Genomic DNA, 19,906 nt, shown 5'->3' with positions numbered 1-19,906 from the left:
GACAAAACAAACAAAGTTTGTTGACTGAAATTTATGTAACAGTAATTAATCACAACTGACAGTTTTGTCAGGCATTCGAGTCCAGGTATAGTCTGAAAAAAGAAAAGTAGTATCAAGGCATTCAACACAGCTCAATCAATCACGTTTGTAACCTTCCTCAAAAGTGTGACACAGTGTACTCATCACCACATGTATCATGCCCAATGCACTCACTAGTGTTAGAGGCTCCGCTATGACAGCCTACCAGTACACTCTACATGGGCTTTGACTTGACTTGCCCGAGGTCGGGTCGTGTGTCAGATGCAGAAGTCGATCGTTTCACGTTGGGACCAGGCTGCTTCGAAGCACAGTTAATCGCGATTCACTGGTGTTCCAGGCTGCTTCGTACCACACCTCGCCGCGGTCGGCTGGTGACAGTACATCCATGATCAGCCTGAACAATGAGCAGCTCAGTGCACCCATCAACACGGCAATTTACCTCCTGTCGTCAGCTACGACTTAAACTCTCATACATATCTCGCTTTTAACCATGCACACAAACAACAAAGGACACGAACCTTCACTAATACACAGCACCTTTCCTGACAGACCCCATTTTGACAGTCAATTGATTTGGAATGGCTTGGCTACGTGACTATTCAGAATGGTCAGTGGTTGCCAGCTGCTAGTTTGTTATTACGTGCTACGGCGGCGTATAATGACTAATTTAAGGCTGTGACATTTAAGAACACACTGTTTCAAATGGACATTTTGCAATACCAGGTTCGGTACCCAAGCCGATTAATTATGCATGTCTCATTAAGCGGAACACGTATTTTGAAAATTTTCTGCCAAATAAGAAACAAGCGAGGAAAAAATATACAATATCTTTATGACTGTATTAAACGAACGTGTGGAGAAAGTTTTCACATATGAAATGCATCTACTTGGTGCACAAAGGTTTTGAGGAATTATATCTAAGTGCTCAGTGCAATGCTTTTGTCATCCCCAAAAGATCTTTGACAGGACCTTTTCCGGACCAATCGTTGTCCTCAGAAAGCACTCGAAAAGACGTTTCTGGGTCAAACCAGCTTGTGTCGTCCTCAGTAAGTACTTAGGTCAATGAGAACTTTGCCAGGACGATTGTACCATATGAGGACGACCTCAGGACATCGAGTGTTTTCTTGGTACTATTTAGAAATTTGTGTGCTTATATAACCCTGACAGTCTAAAAATGAAAAATAAGCACCTGAAACCTCCAAGGAAAATGGCTTTGCAAGTAAACAAATGTTTCAAACGAAGCACGCGCAAGGTAAACATTGATGCTTTTCAACTGGCATAAAAGTCTTTGTGCTGAAGACATATACCTACAGCAATGAAGCTGTTGGCAATTCACAATTTCTTTAAAAGGTCTGATCAACAGTAAATCAGCAGTAAGTGGCCAATAAACTTGTGGACTTTACACCTCTGCTTCCTGTTCACTGCGTGCAGTTGGGGCTTGGAAACAGTAAAAAATTTTCAAATATGATAAACTCAATGCCTAATCATAATGTGTGGTGTCATCTATCTGAGAACTTCTGATAATTCAAACTTTCTGATAATTCAAACATAGTTCAGAGGTCCCTCTGAGTTTGAATTAACAAGAGTTGACTGTACACTAAAGCCTTGTTGATACACCTCTGCTTAAGCCATGAAAACAGCTAAAACAGCGTGACTAATCTTTGACCCAGTTCCTCTAGAGCTACTGTTCCTTTCCTTACTGTTCAAACTCTGTCACTCAAACACCTTTACTTATTTATTTATTTATTTATTTATTCATTCAATACCACAGACTCATGGTCCAAGCAGGATGGTAATAGATGTACAAATATAAATAAAATAATTGCAGAACAAAACAATAAAAAGTGAAGAAGGTTGTCTGATAGGGTAATTCATTCATCACATGTATTAGTAAGACAGTTCCATTCACATATGGTTCTTGGAAAGTACGAATACTTCAGTAGGTCTGTGTGAGCGAAATATGGGATCAAGGCCTTTGGGTGGTGGTGTTGGGTGGGCCGGCTACTCTGGGGTGTCAAATACGGGGATGGGTCTAGAGCTAGTTTTTTGTTCAAAAGTTGATCAAGGAATTCTAATCTAGCTTTTTATCTTCGAGTCTGCACTAAGGGAATGTTGTTGGCTAGCATTAAATCTGAGGGTGAGTCTAACTTGGAGTACTTGTTGAATATAAATCTAGCAGCTTTTCTTTGAATATGCTCAAGATTGTATATATTGCATAAGTAATATATACACACTTGTAATAATAAGTAATATATAAGTGCTCGTAGTTTTTCTGTACTCAGTATGAATATGAATAATAATAAAGGTGGAAAAAATAGAGCGTAATAATAGACTCATCGAAGAGCCATGCTGCTGTCTTCACACTCTTTCAGTATACTGCCTGAGTTGCCAGTATTTGTGAGCGCACCTACTGCAGCTAAATAACATTAAACTTTGTTTACGTGTTGCTAAGTTGTTTGGTTATGTGTCACAAGAGCACAAATATATGCTGTACCAGCAACCTGGTGTAAACTTCGCTTATATTTATGTGCGGGTGTGAATCGCTCGTCTTTTGTGTGCAGAGGGTTTTTCTCTCTTCTTTTTTCCTTGTGTTTTTTTTTTCTTTTTTTAGAAAACTTGTGCATGTGTTATGAGCGACAGTGCATGGCACTGTGCAACCTGTCATCATAGGGAACATGAAGTTTGTATAATTTGTTGCACCAGTGCTCAAACCAGTATAGTGCTGCAAATTGGTTTACAAACCCTTTGAAATGTTATTTCACCATATTACAAATGATCCAGAATGAAATTAGAGTGCAATAAACAAACATCAAGCCAGAATTTCTTTCATTTCAACAACCTGCTGGAGGTGTTTTGTTAATAGGAAAGTGGCCCCTTCGTCACAGTGAAACTGTGACAAAAGGGCCACCTCAGTGGATGAAGTGTCCTTTGTGCGCTCTGTAACAGCAATTTGTCTGCTGAAAGCACAAGACGTAAAAACCATCCCCACCATGATAGAATCGCGCATGCTCACTGTTGAGCATGTCTCATAGGGCTAAGTACACGTTATACAAGCGCACGCGTCGCAACGAGCATGGCACCAACTTCTAAAGCACCCCCTTTGTATCATCTCGCTGTTAATGCAGAGAACATGCTGAAAAGCTCCCTGGATTGGCTTACCATCTTCAATAAATAGTGTATATAAATAGCTAGCCGTCAGTACACTGAAGGACATGTGCTTTCATGGTCAAGTCGTCTAACACAGCGCGCTGCAAAGTGAGAAAGCACCTGTTCAAATTCGGGCTTTGGAAAATATTTTTTCCAAATTATTCTTTTTGTCACTTTTATATACATTTACACACAGTTAAAACGAGCGGGGAGTGTTCATATAAGTGCTATCGCTGTAAACGTTCAGACCATAATACTCTAAGAAGGCGGATGACCAGCAGAGTTGACGGGTGTACCTCTGTCTCTTGCCATTCTTCATACCATACCAACTGGTTCTGATTACCTTATTGCGTTAGTTCTTCCTCTGCTCCTTAGAAGGCACTGGGGATTTCACCAATTCAGTGCTTCAAATACACACATGATGCATTGAAGTGGTAAAGCCCCTAAGACCCTCCAGGAAGGACTAATGCATTGAACTTAGTTCTTCCACTGGTTCTTAGAGGGAACTAGGAGTTCTCGCTCATGGATAGAGATGCAAAGAAATCATGGAGGTGTAACATATGCAGCTCAGCTGTAATAAGCTTGCTGTGCCTCATTATGTCAGAACTGAGTGAAGGGCTCCTTGTTTCATCTTTTCCAGGAATGTGGACCCCCCCATCTGGTATGACACAGAAGTACGGCTGTTCGAGATTCAGCGACTCTAGTCATGTCAGTGCTTGACCTCATCGACAGCCTCAAGACCGATAGGGAATCAGAGAATCTGTGCGAGCGTAGCGCGTAAAACAGTGGTCCACGTGTTCGACATCAGTGACCGTAGGACACTCGACAGGCTCACCAATGATGGATGGTGTTCCTACAAGTGACGATTTCTTCGGATGCAGTGTCGCTTGGCGAGCTGGAAAATTTTCATGCCCGCATCGTCTGGTTTCAGCACTGTCGAATGCAGATGACGCTGTGTTCCGGACTCCTGTTTTGCATGACCTGCATGTTTCACAAGCGGAACAGTTTGTTCTACTCATGCGCTTCCGGTTTTGAAGCTGTTAAATGCGGCTGGTCTATGTTCTTGCCAAGCTGCTCAACGCACATGCGTTTGCGCAACTGCATATGCTGTGAGAGTCATCAAACAGGCAGCATTAACGATTAGTCAATGCAACGACTTTTTTGCGTCATTTGTTTAGAGTACCAATCGGTCTACTTCTTTCAGTAAGCTTCAATGTACTGGGTAGACAGCATGTGGGGTGAACACCCCATCCGTATTCGAATTGGTAAAACTAGGAACATTTGTTATACTTCGCGAGTGGAATGCCTATTATGAGATGTCAAATCTTGGTTTTGACTAACACGATACTAGTTTTCCTATTCATGTAATGAGCGCCACTTTCTACGAGGCCTTGAGTAATAAAGAGGCGTTCACCTCGAATGTGTATGGCCATGTACAGCACTGGCAGGGGACGCAAGAACAGGCTTGACAAATGATGGAACAGGTTCCAGCAATCTTGATGATGAGAAAGCTTAAAATTTTTCCGCATTTGCTGAGATCATAAATGCAATCTCACCAGACATCGGCTTGTTAGGTGGTGGCACTTCAGTTTCGCTTAGGCTGAGCTGTGGGGAGTTTTGATTCTCGTTTTTACAATTGGTGTGGTGGTGCTGTGCTTCTTCAAAAGATGGCACTGTAGAACTGTGTTTACATGCCTTACAATCTATGGACACTGCAGGAATAACGGCAACCACAACTGCTGGCGGCAAAAGACTCGCAGTGACAATGCGCGGTCAATACGGTAGACACCGCTGAACAAATGAGAATCGAGCTATAAATGAATATGTGGTGAATAACATGGCTGTTTTCTTCGTCTGCTCTAGACCACCGATTTTACTACTATATGAACGAGCTACTAACATAAGTTCCAGTTGTTAGTGTGTGTTGACATTCCACCTATGAAATGGACTGTATCAAATCTAATTTAACGTGTGAATGGTAAGGTATGGCTGCAGAACTCATGTTAATATAAATGAATGAATAAAGATTTACCAAGGCGTAAGCATGGAAACATGCAAAAGCTTGTATGACTTGTTAATTCATTCATCAGCAGGGCGTACAAGAAAAGGAATGCATGGTACTTTACACTGTGGGACACGCATTGCTCTGTGGCCAAATTGTTTGGGCCCCTCCGCATTTTTTACATATTTGCATTTTGTATGTATATATATGAAGGTACAGAGGCCTGCACGAACGTGCCTCAAGAGATCAAATTTTGTCCACAAAGATGAGAGATCAATTTTGAATCTCATCTTCCCAACCTCAACGCTCCATCATGTGGCATCCCCACCTCCCCTTTGGAATGGGAAAACCTGTGCTTCAGGCTCATACTTACATTATATTATGTTAAAGCTGTTAAATAAATTAAACACATTTACTTTAAGCCTAATAAAGCGACCTAATATATCACTGACCTCTACTAGGGATGGGCGCAATATACGATGCCTGTACTATCATCATGTACCAGTTTCTCGTCTTAAACGTCCCATACGCGTCAGCTTTTCGAGTTCAAATTTGGCACCATGAATTCTCTGGAAGCCGACTACGAGCCAGTGACGGAGGCGGGAGGAATCGAAGAATATCAAGCATGGCGGCGCCCCGGTTGCTTGGAGTAAGCCCTCCGAGATGTCCATTGCGCATGAAGCTCTCAGAGGTCATGCTAAGTCAAGGAGGTTCTATACTACGTCTCCTGGAGTGAATGTGCGCCCCGATAAGTGAGTGGTGCCGGTCGACGTCATATTGGAAAAGGAAAGGCTCGGAAGCAGACGACAAAGTGCGCTTCGTAGCTCCGCCCTCGCAGTAGCCTTTGGAGCCGTGCTTTGGAGACTGTGACATGCTCTTGTAAAGCAGTTAAGTAGTTTACAATGCCATGGTGACTTCGTGCGTCGCTTATGGGTGCACAAATCGCATCAAGAAGACTCCTGGGATCACTTTTCACGTGTAAGGATTCTCTTTTCGTTCGTTGACGATCGCCTGTTTTTTTTCGCGTATTCTGTTAAATTAGAAACAACCTCAAAGGTGCGCATGCATGTAATGCATGCGTATAGCTTTATGGAAGGTAACGTGAAGCTTCAAACATGCTTTAAATGCTCGCTGACACGACGTTGTCTATGAGTTTTGAGTTTATGGACGAAGCGTTTGCCGCCTGTGGCTGCACGTATCAAACATTGGAACGATTCCCTTTGAATTCCAAGTTTTCTGGTGTTGTCTTACAAGGCAAAATTGACGGCGACCGTGCATATTTTTTTTTTTTTTTTGGCGAGTGAATATCGAATTCGGTGAATGTTTATTGAGGAATTCGCAAACTTAGAGAATAAGTCCGAATGACAGTTGTTTCCGAAATACAGTGCACTGAGTTCTGCCTGGGAACGTGCTGTCCGAAGAAATAGTTCGAGGGCTACGGACGGTGACCACCTCTGTTCTATTCACTTCGAAGAATGCTGCTTCGACAGAACGGGGCAGACCAGACTGCGGCCTAGCAGTGCACCTTCGATTTTTTCTGCTTTCCGAGCGCATCTGCAAAAACCTGTTAGTTTCTACCTCCTTGACGAAGCTTCAATATAATTTAGTCACAAAAATAAGCAATTGCATCTTAAACAAGATGAGACACCTTTGAAATCCAGCTGTTTTATCTTGCCGACGAAACCGAAACCAAAACGCCGATAGTCGAAGTTGTCAAAATGAGGGAGTGGCGTTATATCAAACATCGAGCTACCTCGTTTCTGGGCTCTGAAGGCTGCGCTTGCCATGACAACGCACGTCGCCAACGGAAGTTGATAAATATTATGCATAACTAACGCCACTGCAATCGTTCTTATAAACGGTTCATTTGGGGTACGTCTCCTGGACTTTGTCAGTTGCACGCGACATCGGTGCTTCGGTTTTGGTTCCACCTGTAAAATGATTAGAATTCGATAACTCTAGAAACATTACTGGTGACTCCCAGTTCACTTAATTACCTCTTTTTTATAATTTTACCTCTAATTCTTTCAACTTCCTTATGAATATTCTCTGGTAATCTGTCGACACACACACAAGTCGCATTCCCCTGGATCTTGGGTATCTGCAGGCGCATTTCTTAAAACACCCAATATATACTATAACCAGCAAGCTCGATATGCGGAGCATCCCTCGACAACAGATTGATCTGAAAGCTTGCAGCTCACAGTGGGTGGACAAAATGATTTGTTTCATAAACAAGAAGAGGCATTTGTTCGTTGCATGGTGTAACTTAAAAGTGGTTTCCATCTCACTTTTTCTTGGTGGAACTGCAAACCGACACGTGCAACGCGCGTATTCCTTAGAAGTGTGGCAGCTTGGGCTAGTTGGTATGTCATGACAATAGTTATAGCACGAGAACAAAACGACGACACAGAGACAAGAAGGAGCTTCGTGTCCCTCTTGTCTCTGTGTCGTCGTTTTGTTCTCGCGCTATAACTATCGTCAGGCGCGTATTGATGATGATGAAAAACATTTATTACAAAAGAGAGAGGTACGGGGCCAAAGCATGACCCTGCTACATGGTCGGCGTCCTTAGTCCGGGACACCGCATGACGAGGCCCCTACTCGCGCCCGTCTCACCAGAGCCCGTTGAGACTCTAGTGATGAGCAGTTGAGGAGGGCAGTCTCCCATGCCTCTCGGGAAGGGGTAGGGGAAGGAAGTAGGTGGGGATTTTTCGTACATGCCCATACCATGTGGAAGATATCACACGTCTCCCCACAGTGTGGGCACCGCCCATCTGTGTTCGCATCGAAATGCTTTAGGATTGCAGGACAGAGTAGAGTACCTGTCTGCAGGCGCCTTAGAGTTCGCTCTTCCGCCTTACTCAGCCCCTTTGCAGGAGCCGGGTAAAGACGGTGAGTGTCACGATAATAGGTGAGAATTTCTTTGAACCGCAGCAGCGGTGTATTGGCCTCCGAGTCATAAGAGCCAAGGTGAGGAGCCTGGTGGGTAAGCGCTCGGGCGGCCGCGTCAGTGGCCTCATTACCTCGTAGGCCCTGATGGCCAGGAGCCCATACGATGCGTTTCGGGGCTGGATCAGCGAGAGCCCGTTTTAGAATTTGGCTGGCTAGGGGGGATATCTCTCCTACCAAGTAATGAGTACATGCTTTCCTGGAGTCCGTGATGATAACTTTCGAGTTGGGGTCCGCAGCAGCAAGCGCTATCGCGACTTCCTCAGCGCGCTCTGGATTTTGTGCTCGGAACGAGAGCCCATTGACATGCTTTTCCCGGTGAACTACAGAGGCCGTGTAAAATCCCGTGGGCGAAGGCCCTGCTATATCTACGTAGAATACACCAGGTCGGGAGCCGTGTTGCCTAGGCGCGTATTCTATCGCGGTCTAAAGCGGCTCCGCCCTGTTTTTCCTCTAGCAATATGGCTGCCGACGGCTTCACTTGCTCCCGTTAACGGCGACCAGGATTGCCACTCCAGAGGTTCCATAAAACTGTGCTAAGTTCACCTAAATAGGGCTTTTTTGGCGTGTGGTCAAAACTGTTACAAATTGCTTTTACTAACATGAAAGCCAGGTTAAAGAAATATTAATAGTAGTAGTAAAACGCAGGGGATAATAGCGGGTTCTCACGAAATGCACCCTGTCGCATCGGTGTAGGCATCAATGATTGTTTAGTCACGTGACAGTGTTTTTTGACGCAACGTTTGACGTGTCATTTGATTGGACCAGCCGCAGCGCATTTGCGGGTGCGCTCGGTTTGAAATCTGGCGTCGGTGTGCTCAACGTCGGTGTGTTCTGCCACGGACTGTGAACCGAGAAATCTGGTGGGTACCGACTACTTGAAACTCCCGAATTTGTGCGGTGAGCAGTCAGTACTTTCAATCTGACGTTGTAATGGAGGTAGCGCGAAGTATTTTTAGTGGGCGTTTGCTCGATGCCAGTGTGCCACAGGCAGCGGCAACCACCCGCTCCCGTCTGAGCGGCGGCGTTCGTCGAGCTAACAAGCGCGGCATTTGTGAACTAGTAGGATATATTTGCAGTAGGATGTTCAAGTTCCCCGATATACCGTAGCGTTCACAGCATGAAATCTTGACAAGAGCTCCCGTGAGCACAGTTCCCTCGAAATATTTACGTTCGGACAGTTGCGTGCACCACTCGAATCTCGAGCACGCTGGAGTTTATCCAGGATAATTGGTTTTGGAAGGGGCTATCCTGGGCTCACGCGTCCATTTTCTGTGGAGGCGAAAACGCTGTATGCCCGTGTGCTCATATTTGGGTGCACGTCAAAGAACCCTACGTGGTCTAAATTTCCGGAGTCCTCCACTACGGCGTCTCTCATAATCATGGTGGTTTGGGGAGGTTAAACCACACATATCAATCAATCAATGGACTAACGCGTCACGCGAGGCGATGTGAGCTTGTTGCTGCATCACGAAAGGTGATGGTTTAGGCCCGTTAGAGACGAGGACGATGAAAGGAAGAGAGACAGCGCCCGTGTGTCCAGCGTCTTCGCCAGTGCCATCCAGCGCTTAGCTGCCGCCTCAACATGCCTGGTTCGTCCATTTTGGAACACGGAGGCGCGCGAACGCTGACACGTGAAAAAGACACCACGCAAACGACGATTCGAGGAGTCCGTCTTTGTGATGAAAACATTTACGAAGAGTGGTTGTGCCGGAGCCGACGTTGCGACAAGCACTTGGAGCTTTGAAGATATAGTCCGCTTGTAGAAACGTCGGCTCAAGTGACAACCCGCGCTTACAAATTTATCATCTCAAAGCCTCTGTCTTCCCTATACTTCTGTCCCTGCACACCGACTCGAGGAGTCGGTGTTTGTGTGGTCCTGTTCCGTTTTTATGTCGGTGTTCGCGCACACCCTGCTTCGCGGTGATTACCAAATCACTGATTGGCTCAAATTTGAATAACAGAGCTGGACTGGCTGGTACGTATTCATGCTGAAAGACTGGCCCTGCAAACATGGCCCTCACGAGAAATTCCGGACGCCACGAACTCCGGGAAGACCAGGGCGTAGGCATATTTGTTTTGGGAGAAGCGGGGGAGGGGGGACCTCTTTAATTGAAGGAGGGGGGGGGGGGGCTGGACAGGCAGATATAGTCGTATCATTTTGTTGTCTATGCCCTAGCAAACAAAAAAAAAAAAAATTAAGAGGAGGGCACGGGCTTGGTGTGCCACCCCCTAGCTACGCCCCTGGTATGCACCCAGGGGCGGCGCCAGGAATTCTTAAAATGATGCTTTATTGTTAAATTTGAGGCTCTGAGTTAGTAATGTTTCAAGTCTGAAAAATAGCCCCTAGACAAAATCATGCTTTATTTTCTGGACAAGCGTAATTTAATTCTCATTTTATTCCTCCAAACCTTGTCCCCATTCATTCCGGGATCGTGAAAATGTGGAGCGATTCTGTTGTCATTCCAATTCCAGAGTGGAAACTCCGTAATCTGCTCACCGCTGGCCTGTATACAGCGGTGTGTTGGCTTCTCATGTGCTTGCACGTCCAGTCTTTTAGCGTAGCTCTACTTGCTGCTGTTCTACTCTTCTTCACTGTTTCCAGCAACGTCATTATGCAAGTTTTTGTTAATCCATCTGATTTAAAACAATGCTCCGTGTAGTTGGATATCATTAAGATGACCACCTTATCTAAGCCACACAATTCGCTGCTTTCAAAGTTTATTGCAGTCTTTTGCAAAGTGCATTAGGGACCCAATGAAATTGTTAAAAAAGCCCGATCAACATTAGTATACCAAGAACTCTGAATCGCAGCAACATGGAAAGAGGATAGTCAAGAATTAACAATGCTTATTGTGTTCTGTCTTAACTCCGCAGACAAGATGATGGCCAAGCAGGTGCTCACTTTTTCACCACCGACCAAGCCCGTCGAAGGCGAAGCGGTAGTGGAGACGCTGCTCCTTCAGCCTTTCGCCAAGCCACCACAGGTCACCTTCGAAAATGTCGTCGCAAACCGCGACGCCGTACGCCAGCTGCGCATCTTGAACACAACCAGCGCCGAGCAGCGTGTAATGCTGGGCGTTCCACGTGGCAAAGGTTTCACCTCCGACACCGAGACATTCACGGTGCGTCCCGGACAGTCGCAAATGGTCACCTTCACCTGGAAACCAGACGAGAAGGCCACAGCTGCCCGAGTGGCCGTCTCGGTGTCCACGGACAAAGGGGTCAGGAGCCAGTTTGTCTTGCTCGGGACAGTCAGACAGGAGGTTCATCTGCGAATCAACAAGGTACATGCTGTGGGAAGGCTAAGGGTGCGGCGGACGTGCTGTAATTTAATGTGGATGTACGCACCAGAGCGTATGTTTGTGCACGGGCCTTCATGAAGCGTTGGGTCCTAGCGACGAAAATGTAATTGTAAATGGATCTATTGTAAAAATATGTAAGAGTTGTTTAAAGGATTGATGGTTAAGAAGTAGACAAAAGACAAGAAACAAATAAAAAAATAAGGTCATTCAAAAAGCCACCTTTACGCAGCTTCGTTTTTTTTTTCATTGTCCTCTATTTGTAAGGTATCCAGTGGTAATGAAGATTTGATTGATTAATTGGTTGTGTCATAAGACAAAAGTGTTTCATGCCAGGGTCCTCATGTCTTCATTGACATTATTTCTGTCACAAAAGTGACATCAGTAAAATATACACGAGCATGTGATTATGATAAAACAGAAAAAAAGTCGTTAATTTCAATGACTTCGGAATCAAACCCACGACCTCTTGACCCAGGTGTAGGTACTGGGGAGCGTTAGCCTGGCATTTGTGGCATCAGATGACATTTTCGATCGGTGCATATCGAGTACCACCATTCATCGCATGCTTGTTGATGCCATCTTTGCGTGGCATTCACCCGATGTTGTGCTGGGGTGTACGTTAACTACTATAGCTACCGCAAGGGTTTAGTCAAGATCACGGGTGTTAGTCAATGGGATGGAGATGTGCCACTAGGCGTCAATGCTAGTTCATTCACATCAAACAGTCCTATAGCTGCCAAACACCAATACGCATTGTGCAGGCATACATCAATGCAGGCATACATCATTGTGTGTGCATACATCAATGTACAATCAAGTCAACTACTCCTGTGAAGACGTTGATTTTCATGTTATACAAGTTCCTATGACAGAGATATCAACAATCTTTTTTTTGTTATATATAAAGATCGCTTTAATTGCAGCAGACAAGAAATTAGTCCAACTTAAAAAAAACTTTGTGTGTGTGTGTGTGGGGTGGGCTTGGTTGCGTGCAGGCTATTGCCGCATTATCATCGAGGCACTCGTGTGTTATTTGCACAGCACTACTTTAGTTAAACCCTATGCTTCTTTGCAGAAAGGAGTACCACGGTCGAGTATACTCACAACTTCTCAGAAGCCTAACCAGACCCCTGGGCCTGCCAAAAAGGATATGCCCAAAAAAGTAGCACCGAACGCAGCGCAGCCCACCAGGAAGCCTACTGGTCCCCCAAGGATCACTGTCCCAGTAGAATTCAAGACGCGTCCGAAGAAGCGCACCGGTTGTGAGAACACACGCAACACAACCACGCAGCCGACTGCACCCGTCAGGCAGGCTTCCTCGAGCTCATCTGCATGTGGCGCCCGCCCGAAAGCCAACAGCCAGCGCTATTGCCCACCTCGTCGAACCGCTCAAAACAAACCCACAAGCAACGCTTGTCCCAGGAACCGTGCTGCTCAGGCTGGAGTTTCTCTCGCGTCAGATCCCACTCCTAAACCTGAGGAAGAGAAACCTCCAACTGAGGCCGTTTCATCAGAAGGAATCAGAAGAGAAACGTTCAGTGGTGGCTTCGATATTCTGGAAACCATGAGCCCCTCGTCTGAGGGCAGCCACAGTCGCGTCGAGGCCGTCCAAGCTCAGCAGCCCTTGCCAACCGCCGGAGCCCTCGTTGACAGGTTTCTTCCAAATGAATCTGGTGACTCAAAGATTCAAGGAGATATGCCTTGCACAGGAGCCAATTCGCATCTTCAGGCGACTGTCAATGCTACGTTTGAGGACAGCTTGGAGCCTAGAAGTGCGGCATTTGAAGACAGCTTGAAGGTCGAGGCCAAGGATTCGGCCAAGGATTCGGCCAATTTGAACGATGCAATTTGTATCGTTGAAGAAAGCGGCCTTGCGCAGAATGACACCTTTGAATTGGATCTGAGTGCACGCATGGAAATGCTGTACCAGCAGATAATAGAGAAACAACACTCCAGTGGTGCTCGGGAAAACACGGCCGATTCCGCCGGGCAAGAGCAGTTGGACACGAGTGCTTACTTATTGTCACTCTACAACGAGTTGTGCGAGTCAAAATCCAAGGCTCTCCTGTGCAGTCCGTCGCTGGTGGACAAAGCGTTTCCTGAAGCGATGCTACAGGAACGCCGCTGTTCGTCGCCGAAATTGCCGGAAAATTCGGGCCAGGACAACTCTCTGGAAGACCTCATTCAACGGCTCGAGCTCGACGCGTGTGACAATCCGCTGCGGAGAGTGACCCAGACTCGCAATGAGGGTGCGTCATTTGATGAGCACGCTTGCATTGAGGACTCTCTTTCTGCGGACTTGAGCGGCATCCTGGGTAAGCCAGGAAATGCATCCTGAAGTATCTGCGTTAACGAGGATTGGCAGTGCCGCTCTTCAGTGCATGTCACATAGTCAAGCCTTTTCCTGTCATCTTTGAGTGCATTTTATTTTAATGCTAAATAAGCATACTGCAGCTTTTGTACAAAGGGCTTGATATGTCAGCATGAAGTGTTGCATATTGTCTGTTTTATCTATTTTATACTTTTATGCTATGTACAGGATTATGTTTATTACCCAAATAAAATTAACTGGAATGGTTATTTTTTCCTCTTCCTTACATTGTCGTCCCTGAAGACTACTTACATCAACCAAGGATAGAGTACAAGCAAGCCACAAACATATGTTTCAAGTCTTGAGAGTTTGCTTTTTCTTCGATGAACTGTCATTCACTTAACAGCTTATTTCTTCAAGCTAATTCAGGACCCAGGCTCTCTGCTTACATGGTTTATCAGTAGCCTACTTTATCCAGTGAACACAGAAGTTACAGTTCACATTAACTTGCTTGGTCTACATTTGTATTGTACGCAGGAGTCGAAGTTTCACTACCTCACCTGTGAGTCGGATGATGCGAGCAGAAACATATGGCTTACCACCACTGTGCAGTTTGAATTAAAGGTTTTACTTGGTGTTGCATTATTATCGCTAGTTACTAGCATTTTCCATACGATTTTCTTGTAACCTCAGTACCACACTGTTGCTGAAGGGATTGGGTAAAAATACATAAGGAAGCATACCAAAACAGCAAAAGTGGCTAGTTAATGTATAAACTGATTGATTAGCCAAACCCGCGAGTGATGACACCTGTAGTGGCCGTAAATGACAGAGTTGTGCTTGGTAGCGACAACCTTACTGGGAAGGTGGTTCCATTTCCAACAAGTCCTGGAGAATAAGCTATTCGTGACAGCTTCTGGTGAGGCAGTGTATTGTTCCATTCATATGAATATGATCCATGTGACATTAAATGTAATTAGTGATCATAAAATTATCATGCAGGTAGGCGTTGTGGAAATTTAAGCTATAGAATAAAGCTAGGCAAAGACTAAAGCCTCATTCACACCACCAACAGCAGCCTTGTAACCATGGCTGATAATGTCTGGCATTACCACTGTCCCGCAAATAAGCAGACTTCATGTTCCTGTGCTAGTGATTAAGTGGTGTGCAACTGCAGTCACACAACTGAAAAATTGACCGATTGAGCCAAAGCAATCACTTTGTGACCAATGCGGTATGAAGGAGCATTTACAGTAATAGTTTTCTAAGGCCTTTAATGTCTCATGCTCGCATAAACGCCTCTCTGTCTGTGCCCTACAATGGTGCGAGCTGTGGTCTCGGCAATCACGTGATGGCTCAACTTGCACAGCAACGGTTGCGCCGGCACACCTGTGGACTCTCCCCCTTACTCTCTCTCATCAATCACGTGATTGCTGAAAGTTAACAAAAATGAAAATAAAAGGGCGTATCAAGACTTTTTACAGTGTTGCTGGCAGTACACGGGGAATATATTTAAATTCTCGCGGTCCTAGAGGCATTTTTTCTGGGCATGCAGGACGAACTGCGATGCGGCGGAAAAAGCTTCAGCAGCGTATGAGGAAGATTTTTGGATCTGTCGCAATCTCTAGATCGCTTTGCCGACTGCCCCTCGGTTCCTACAGCACAGTAAAAAAATATCGGTTAAACTTGCGTGGAGTGTAAAAAGTCAACTAGCAACAGCAAGCATGTACACTGTCGTTCTTTGTGAAAGGGAACATGCGATCACGTGACCTGCTCACATTATCTCGCAGCGCTTGTCCAGCGGCCATAACTCGTTGTTTTGTTTGCCAATAGATGACGCCAAAAGCCGACGTCTTTTGCTGTCGGTTTATGATGGTCCTGTAGGCAGCCGCCGCAGAGCGCAGGCCAAGCGTTCACGTGTTCCCTTTCATAAAGGACGACAGTGTACTTCATAATCGTGCCTGCGGGATCACTTGATTCACGAGGCCCGCACTAATCCAGTGCTTCCGTCGGTGTCTAACGCATATGGCCACTGCGGAAAACTGAAATTTCTTCAAGGTGCGTAGTTCTATTTATAGGCACAGTTTACGACACAACAATTTACACGCGATGTTGCGAAGCACCGTTAACAACATGACACGGCTACGCTCAGGGATATGGGCTGCCAACCAAAAGCTCACTGAAGCTCACTTCAGTCGTAGATGCTTAGATCTTGCATAGAGTTGTAGTTGTATGTTTACATGCCACAGCAAAATGAATATAAATGGTGCTTGTTTACATTCACACTTGACTGCACAGGTAGGTAGTGGTACTCGCACCATTGGTAAATGGAAGTGCGCCGAAGTGTGCATTTGTATAACTTAATGAAGTCAAATTGTTTTCTTTTTAACTTTTAAGGTGACTTTGTATAGGTTTATTTTTGCCCTCTGGCTATGGCGGACGCCAGGTTACATGCAGACTGCTTTAGTTTGTTCAATAATTAACCAAATTCATCACTGCTCAGTCTCTCACGTTCAAATTTGGCACTAGGGATACTCAGGAAGCCGAACATACCTCAAAGCCGAGTACGAGCCAGCAACAGGGAAGGTCGAAACGTATCCAACATGGCGGTGCCGAGTCAGTTAAGGTTAAATGCGTGGTTTAATGCGTCGTGGTAGTTAGAACGAGCGCGTTGAGACATCCACTGCTTGTCGCCTTTGGGTTGTCGCCCGGTCTGCAAGTAGAATTCGGTAAAGTTGCAAACGCCGCTGATAATGGCTGGCGAACAGCTGGTCTGCGGCGTGTGCAGTAGCGGCGAGCCGCGGTATCGTTGTCCGCGCTGCCTCACGCGGTACTGCTCGTGCAACTGCTACCGCAATCACAAGCAAGAGGAGGGCCGTTGCCGCGAGCCCGAGGCGTCTGCACCCGCACGGAACGGCGAAGAAGAGCCCGGGTACCGGTACCCGACACCACACACGGTACCGCCGGAGGCGCTGCGCCGCTTGCGCGAATCCGAAGCCGTCATGGAGACCCTTCGCAACGTGCACGTGCGGAAGCTGCTACGAGACCTGGACCGTAGCAAGGACCCCGAAAGCATGCTCGACTCGTTGATGCGAGAGCCGATCTTCCTGGAATTCGCGAACGCTTGCCTAGACGCAGTTGGTGTCCAGGAAGAGTAGCCTTTTGGAGCTCTGCATTTCACCGACGGATCCAGCACCCGGCCGTTGCTCAGCGTGGGGAGGCGTAGGCAGAATTTTTTCCGGGGAGGGGCCAATGTGCCACCCCTGGCTACGGCACCCACTGCTCAGCGTGTGTGTTCTTGTCACCCGCTTCTTCCCATTCCTTGGTGGTTCTCCTCTGACAGTGCGCGTTGTGATTACTATGGCACATCGTACTATCTGCCCCTTTACCGCTCAAACAGGCGTCTAAACGCCTTCATAATATTCACTTCGGTTCGTGTTTTCTGTTGAATCAAAAGCGTTCGATTCATCGAGTTTTCAAGGCGTCGTCGCTCTGTGGAAGTGCTTTCGCGATTGTATCACGGCGTTATGTTAGTGCGATGTTGTTGGCGATCAGTTACGCACATTGTATGGCTACTACATAAATATCTGTCACTTAGAGCCTGTTCGCTTTCTATTGTGTTATTTCAGTATCTCAAAGTTTTATCACTTTTTTACTGTTCACATGACGTGTACATGTGTTGTTCTGCCATTTGTATGGCCAATTTATTTTTACCGTCACTGTTATCTGCAAACTTGACACACCGTACATAGTACCCGCCCTTTCTTAGACCTGTGAGTCATAATACATAAAAATTGCAGGATGCTTGAGCTTTGCCTTTAAGAGAAGGTAGCAATAGCACAATTGGGTCACGTATGCATCATATTCTGAACTGCTAACTTGCTTCGATTCTCTATGGTTGCCTCAAGCATGCTGTGCGAAAGCGATCGACTGTTTTTGCAACATTGGCTACTTCAAAGTATCCTAGGATGGCTGCTGAAAGTATAGTTGATAAGTGTCCACTATGCCATACACTCCATTTGGCACCTATACATAGTGTGCACGTGCGTCACGCAGCGCCGATTCGTCACTTCCGAAATGTGCCACCGACATGCCTGGGTACCTACTGACTGCGTGGCCAACCGCTGCTGTGTTGTTTCCTCGTGCATGCACCCGTTCAGTTTTGCCTAACGATGCAAGTTGGAGCAATTATCAGCTGCTGGTGAGGCAAGTTGATATAACAGTCCACGAAGAGCGAGCAGAGCTTCGGGGTGTTCTCTTTGCCGGAAGTTATTACCTAAAATTGAGAACGCACACTGCGATTTTTTGAAAAGAAAAGCACCGGCATGTTTGGCTGGCACAGATTAACAAAAACGACTTGAAGAACTGGTAATATTTGAGTCTTCAGGTGTAACTTCATTACGGGTAAATAATGATGTTACACCTGAAGCACGTACCTGCAAACAGAGATACGTGCTGTATATACAAACTTGTCCGCGACCGCTGCCTGCGCAATCAGCGTGGCAGGGAGGCGGTTGAAATTGTGAAGGCTATCACGGAAATTCGGGTATTGCATTCAAACAAAGTGTAAAAATGGATGTGAAACAATATTCGTTCACTCGGGATTTGAAGTGTAGCCGATCGATTCAGGTTGGGGGGTCAGCTTTTTTAAGAATTTGTCGATTGATTCCCTAAAACAGTCTGCATAATTTTCAGGGACAATATTGTACATTAGCGCACAACAAAAGTAATATACAAGGTAAAAAATGAGTTAAAACATTCGCAAAAAAGAAGTGACCAACATCACCGCGGCATGCACCACGCAAAGTCTCTACCTTGCATAATATATGCCTTGGCTGTTTCCACAAATTCCAATCAAGGATGCTCAGCATCAGCACTGTTTAAAACACTCGGGGAGCCGCACTGCCACTTTGGTGGTGTGGGCCGCAGCAATATGTTAAAATTTGTATTAATTATATATCTCCTGTAAACTTGCCTAGCTCTGCACGATGACTCGTTTTTGACGGGAGCTGTGCGCTTTGCTCATCCACTTTTAAAATTGCTGCTCGAGAGACTTTGAGCTTTCACTTGTTCTTAGACCATGCAATTTGTAGTGAAAGCGAGATAATGGGCTTTCGTAGATCGTGGTGGGCAGCCGGTGTACGCAGTGGCTAGTACACGTGTCACACGTTTTGATTTTCCGGTCTTGTATCGAGTGAACAAGCGAGGCCTTCTTGACCAGATGAGCTCGTTAAAGCATGACAACGAAAAACCGCACGGCTTCTCTTCAAACATCGCGCACAGCAACAGATGACGAGCCCTCAACAAACCGCGCTGCAGCACGCAAACTGCTGTAGGTACCCAGTGAGGTACCGCAAGTCGCGGGTTTAAATCCCGGCTGCGGCGGCTGCATTTCCTATGAAGGCGGAAATGTTGTAGGCCCGTGTGCCCAGATTTGGGTGCTTGTTAAAGAACCCCAGGTGGTCGAAATTTCCGGAGCCCTCCACTACGGCGTCTCTCATAATCATATGGTGGTTTCGGGACGTTAAACCCTACATATTGTCACGGGGTCGTGACGTGGCCAAAGACAGAAAACTTCGTGTCGGGATTTAACTGTTTATTTGGGCGAACCTGTGCCCGGTAAAGGGAAGTCTAATTACAGCAGCAGTCTTGCACAGATAGCAGTCTCGGACTGATAGCGGCGAACGCAGCGTCGGCCTTCGATCAACAACTGACCAGCGGCGAAGCGCGTCGGCATTTATACCCTTGCCGTCGAATGTTCTAGCGTTATCGCTGGCGGTGGTGTAGGTTCCAGAACGATCTGTACCGTTCGCACAGTGGGCGTGATCTTATCCAAATGATCTACTACAGTCCGGAACCTTCTCGAAACCTGCAGGCGCGGTTTGCGCCGAGAATCGTGTGTTGTTTCGGAACGATAACAAGAACTAGTGAAATAGAACGTGGCATTGCCCCCCTCTGAAAAAAGGCATCGTCCCGATGCTTTAAATAAAGATGAAGGTACAATAATAATGCAAGAAAGTACAATGAATAAATTACAATACAACAATAATACAAAAAACACTGTTTCAGTTTGTTAACGTGCATGAAACGGCTTGAGGCGCGCGACATGGACGACTTCAGGTCGCGATCGGCGTCGTTGAGAGTTCGTGA

At 46.1% G+C, this 19,906-nt stretch overlaps 4 protein-coding genes across 6 annotated transcripts in view; 3 read left to right on the top strand and 1 right to left on the bottom strand.

Moving 5' to 3' along the window:
• Window positions 1–449, bottom strand: part of RpS11 (ribosomal protein S11) — a 46,251-nt gene extending 45,802 nt beyond the window's left edge. The window contains exon 1 of the mRNA XM_075869201.1: window positions 444–449. The gene's annotated coding sequence lies outside the window, so the exon portion shown is untranslated. The remainder of the gene's footprint in view (window positions 1–443) is intronic.
• The window catches only part of LOC119180342 (protein HID1), a 47,537-nt gene extending 42,291 nt beyond the window's left edge, over window positions 1–5,246 (top strand). Inside the window, exon 19 of the mRNA XM_037431524.2 lies at window positions 3,827–5,246. Within this exon, the coding sequence (XP_037287421.2) occupies window positions 3,827–3,890 (64 nt within the window). The 3' untranslated portion in view covers window positions 3,891–5,246. The remainder of the gene's footprint in view (window positions 1–3,826) is intronic.
• Window positions 5,247–5,986: 740 nt separating this feature from the next.
• On the top strand, window positions 5,987–14,025 carry LOC119179212 (uncharacterized). Of its 3 annotated transcripts, none has more exons than XM_075869197.1 (3): window positions 5,987–6,166; window positions 11,018–11,427; window positions 12,521–14,025. In XM_075869197.1, the coding sequence occupies exons 1-3, from the start codon at window positions 6,118–6,120 to the stop codon at window positions 13,781–13,783; spliced, it is 1,722 nt and encodes a 573-aa protein (XP_075725312.1). In that variant the 5' UTR covers window positions 5,987–6,117; the 3' UTR covers window positions 13,784–14,025. The 3 variants fall into 3 exon arrangements, with proteins under 3 accessions (XP_075725312.1, XP_075725313.1, XP_075725314.1); XM_075869198.1 differs by lacking the exon at window positions 5,987–6,166 and adding an exon at window positions 8,860–9,003; XM_075869199.1 differs by lacking the exon at window positions 5,987–6,166 and adding an exon at window positions 8,897–9,040.
• Window positions 14,026–16,342: 2,317 nt separating this feature from the next.
• LOC119179602 (zinc finger HIT domain-containing protein 3) lies at window positions 16,343–17,355 on the top strand. The gene has a single exon (XM_037430718.2). The coding sequence runs from the start codon at window positions 16,510–16,512 to the stop codon at window positions 16,912–16,914; it is 405 nt and encodes a 134-aa protein (XP_037286615.1). The 5' UTR covers window positions 16,343–16,509; the 3' UTR covers window positions 16,915–17,355.
• Window positions 17,356–19,906: the final 2,551 nt, after the last annotated feature.

The sequence above is a fragment of the Rhipicephalus microplus genome, chromosome 7 (genome assembly GCF_043290135.1).
Source record: "Rhipicephalus microplus isolate Deutch F79 chromosome 7, USDA_Rmic, whole genome shotgun sequence".
Taxonomy (NCBI): Eukaryota; Metazoa; Arthropoda; class Arachnida; order Ixodida; family Ixodidae; genus Rhipicephalus; species Rhipicephalus microplus.
The sequence above is the reverse complement of the archived record's forward strand: the minus strand, read 5'-3'. Positions and strand labels throughout refer to the sequence as shown.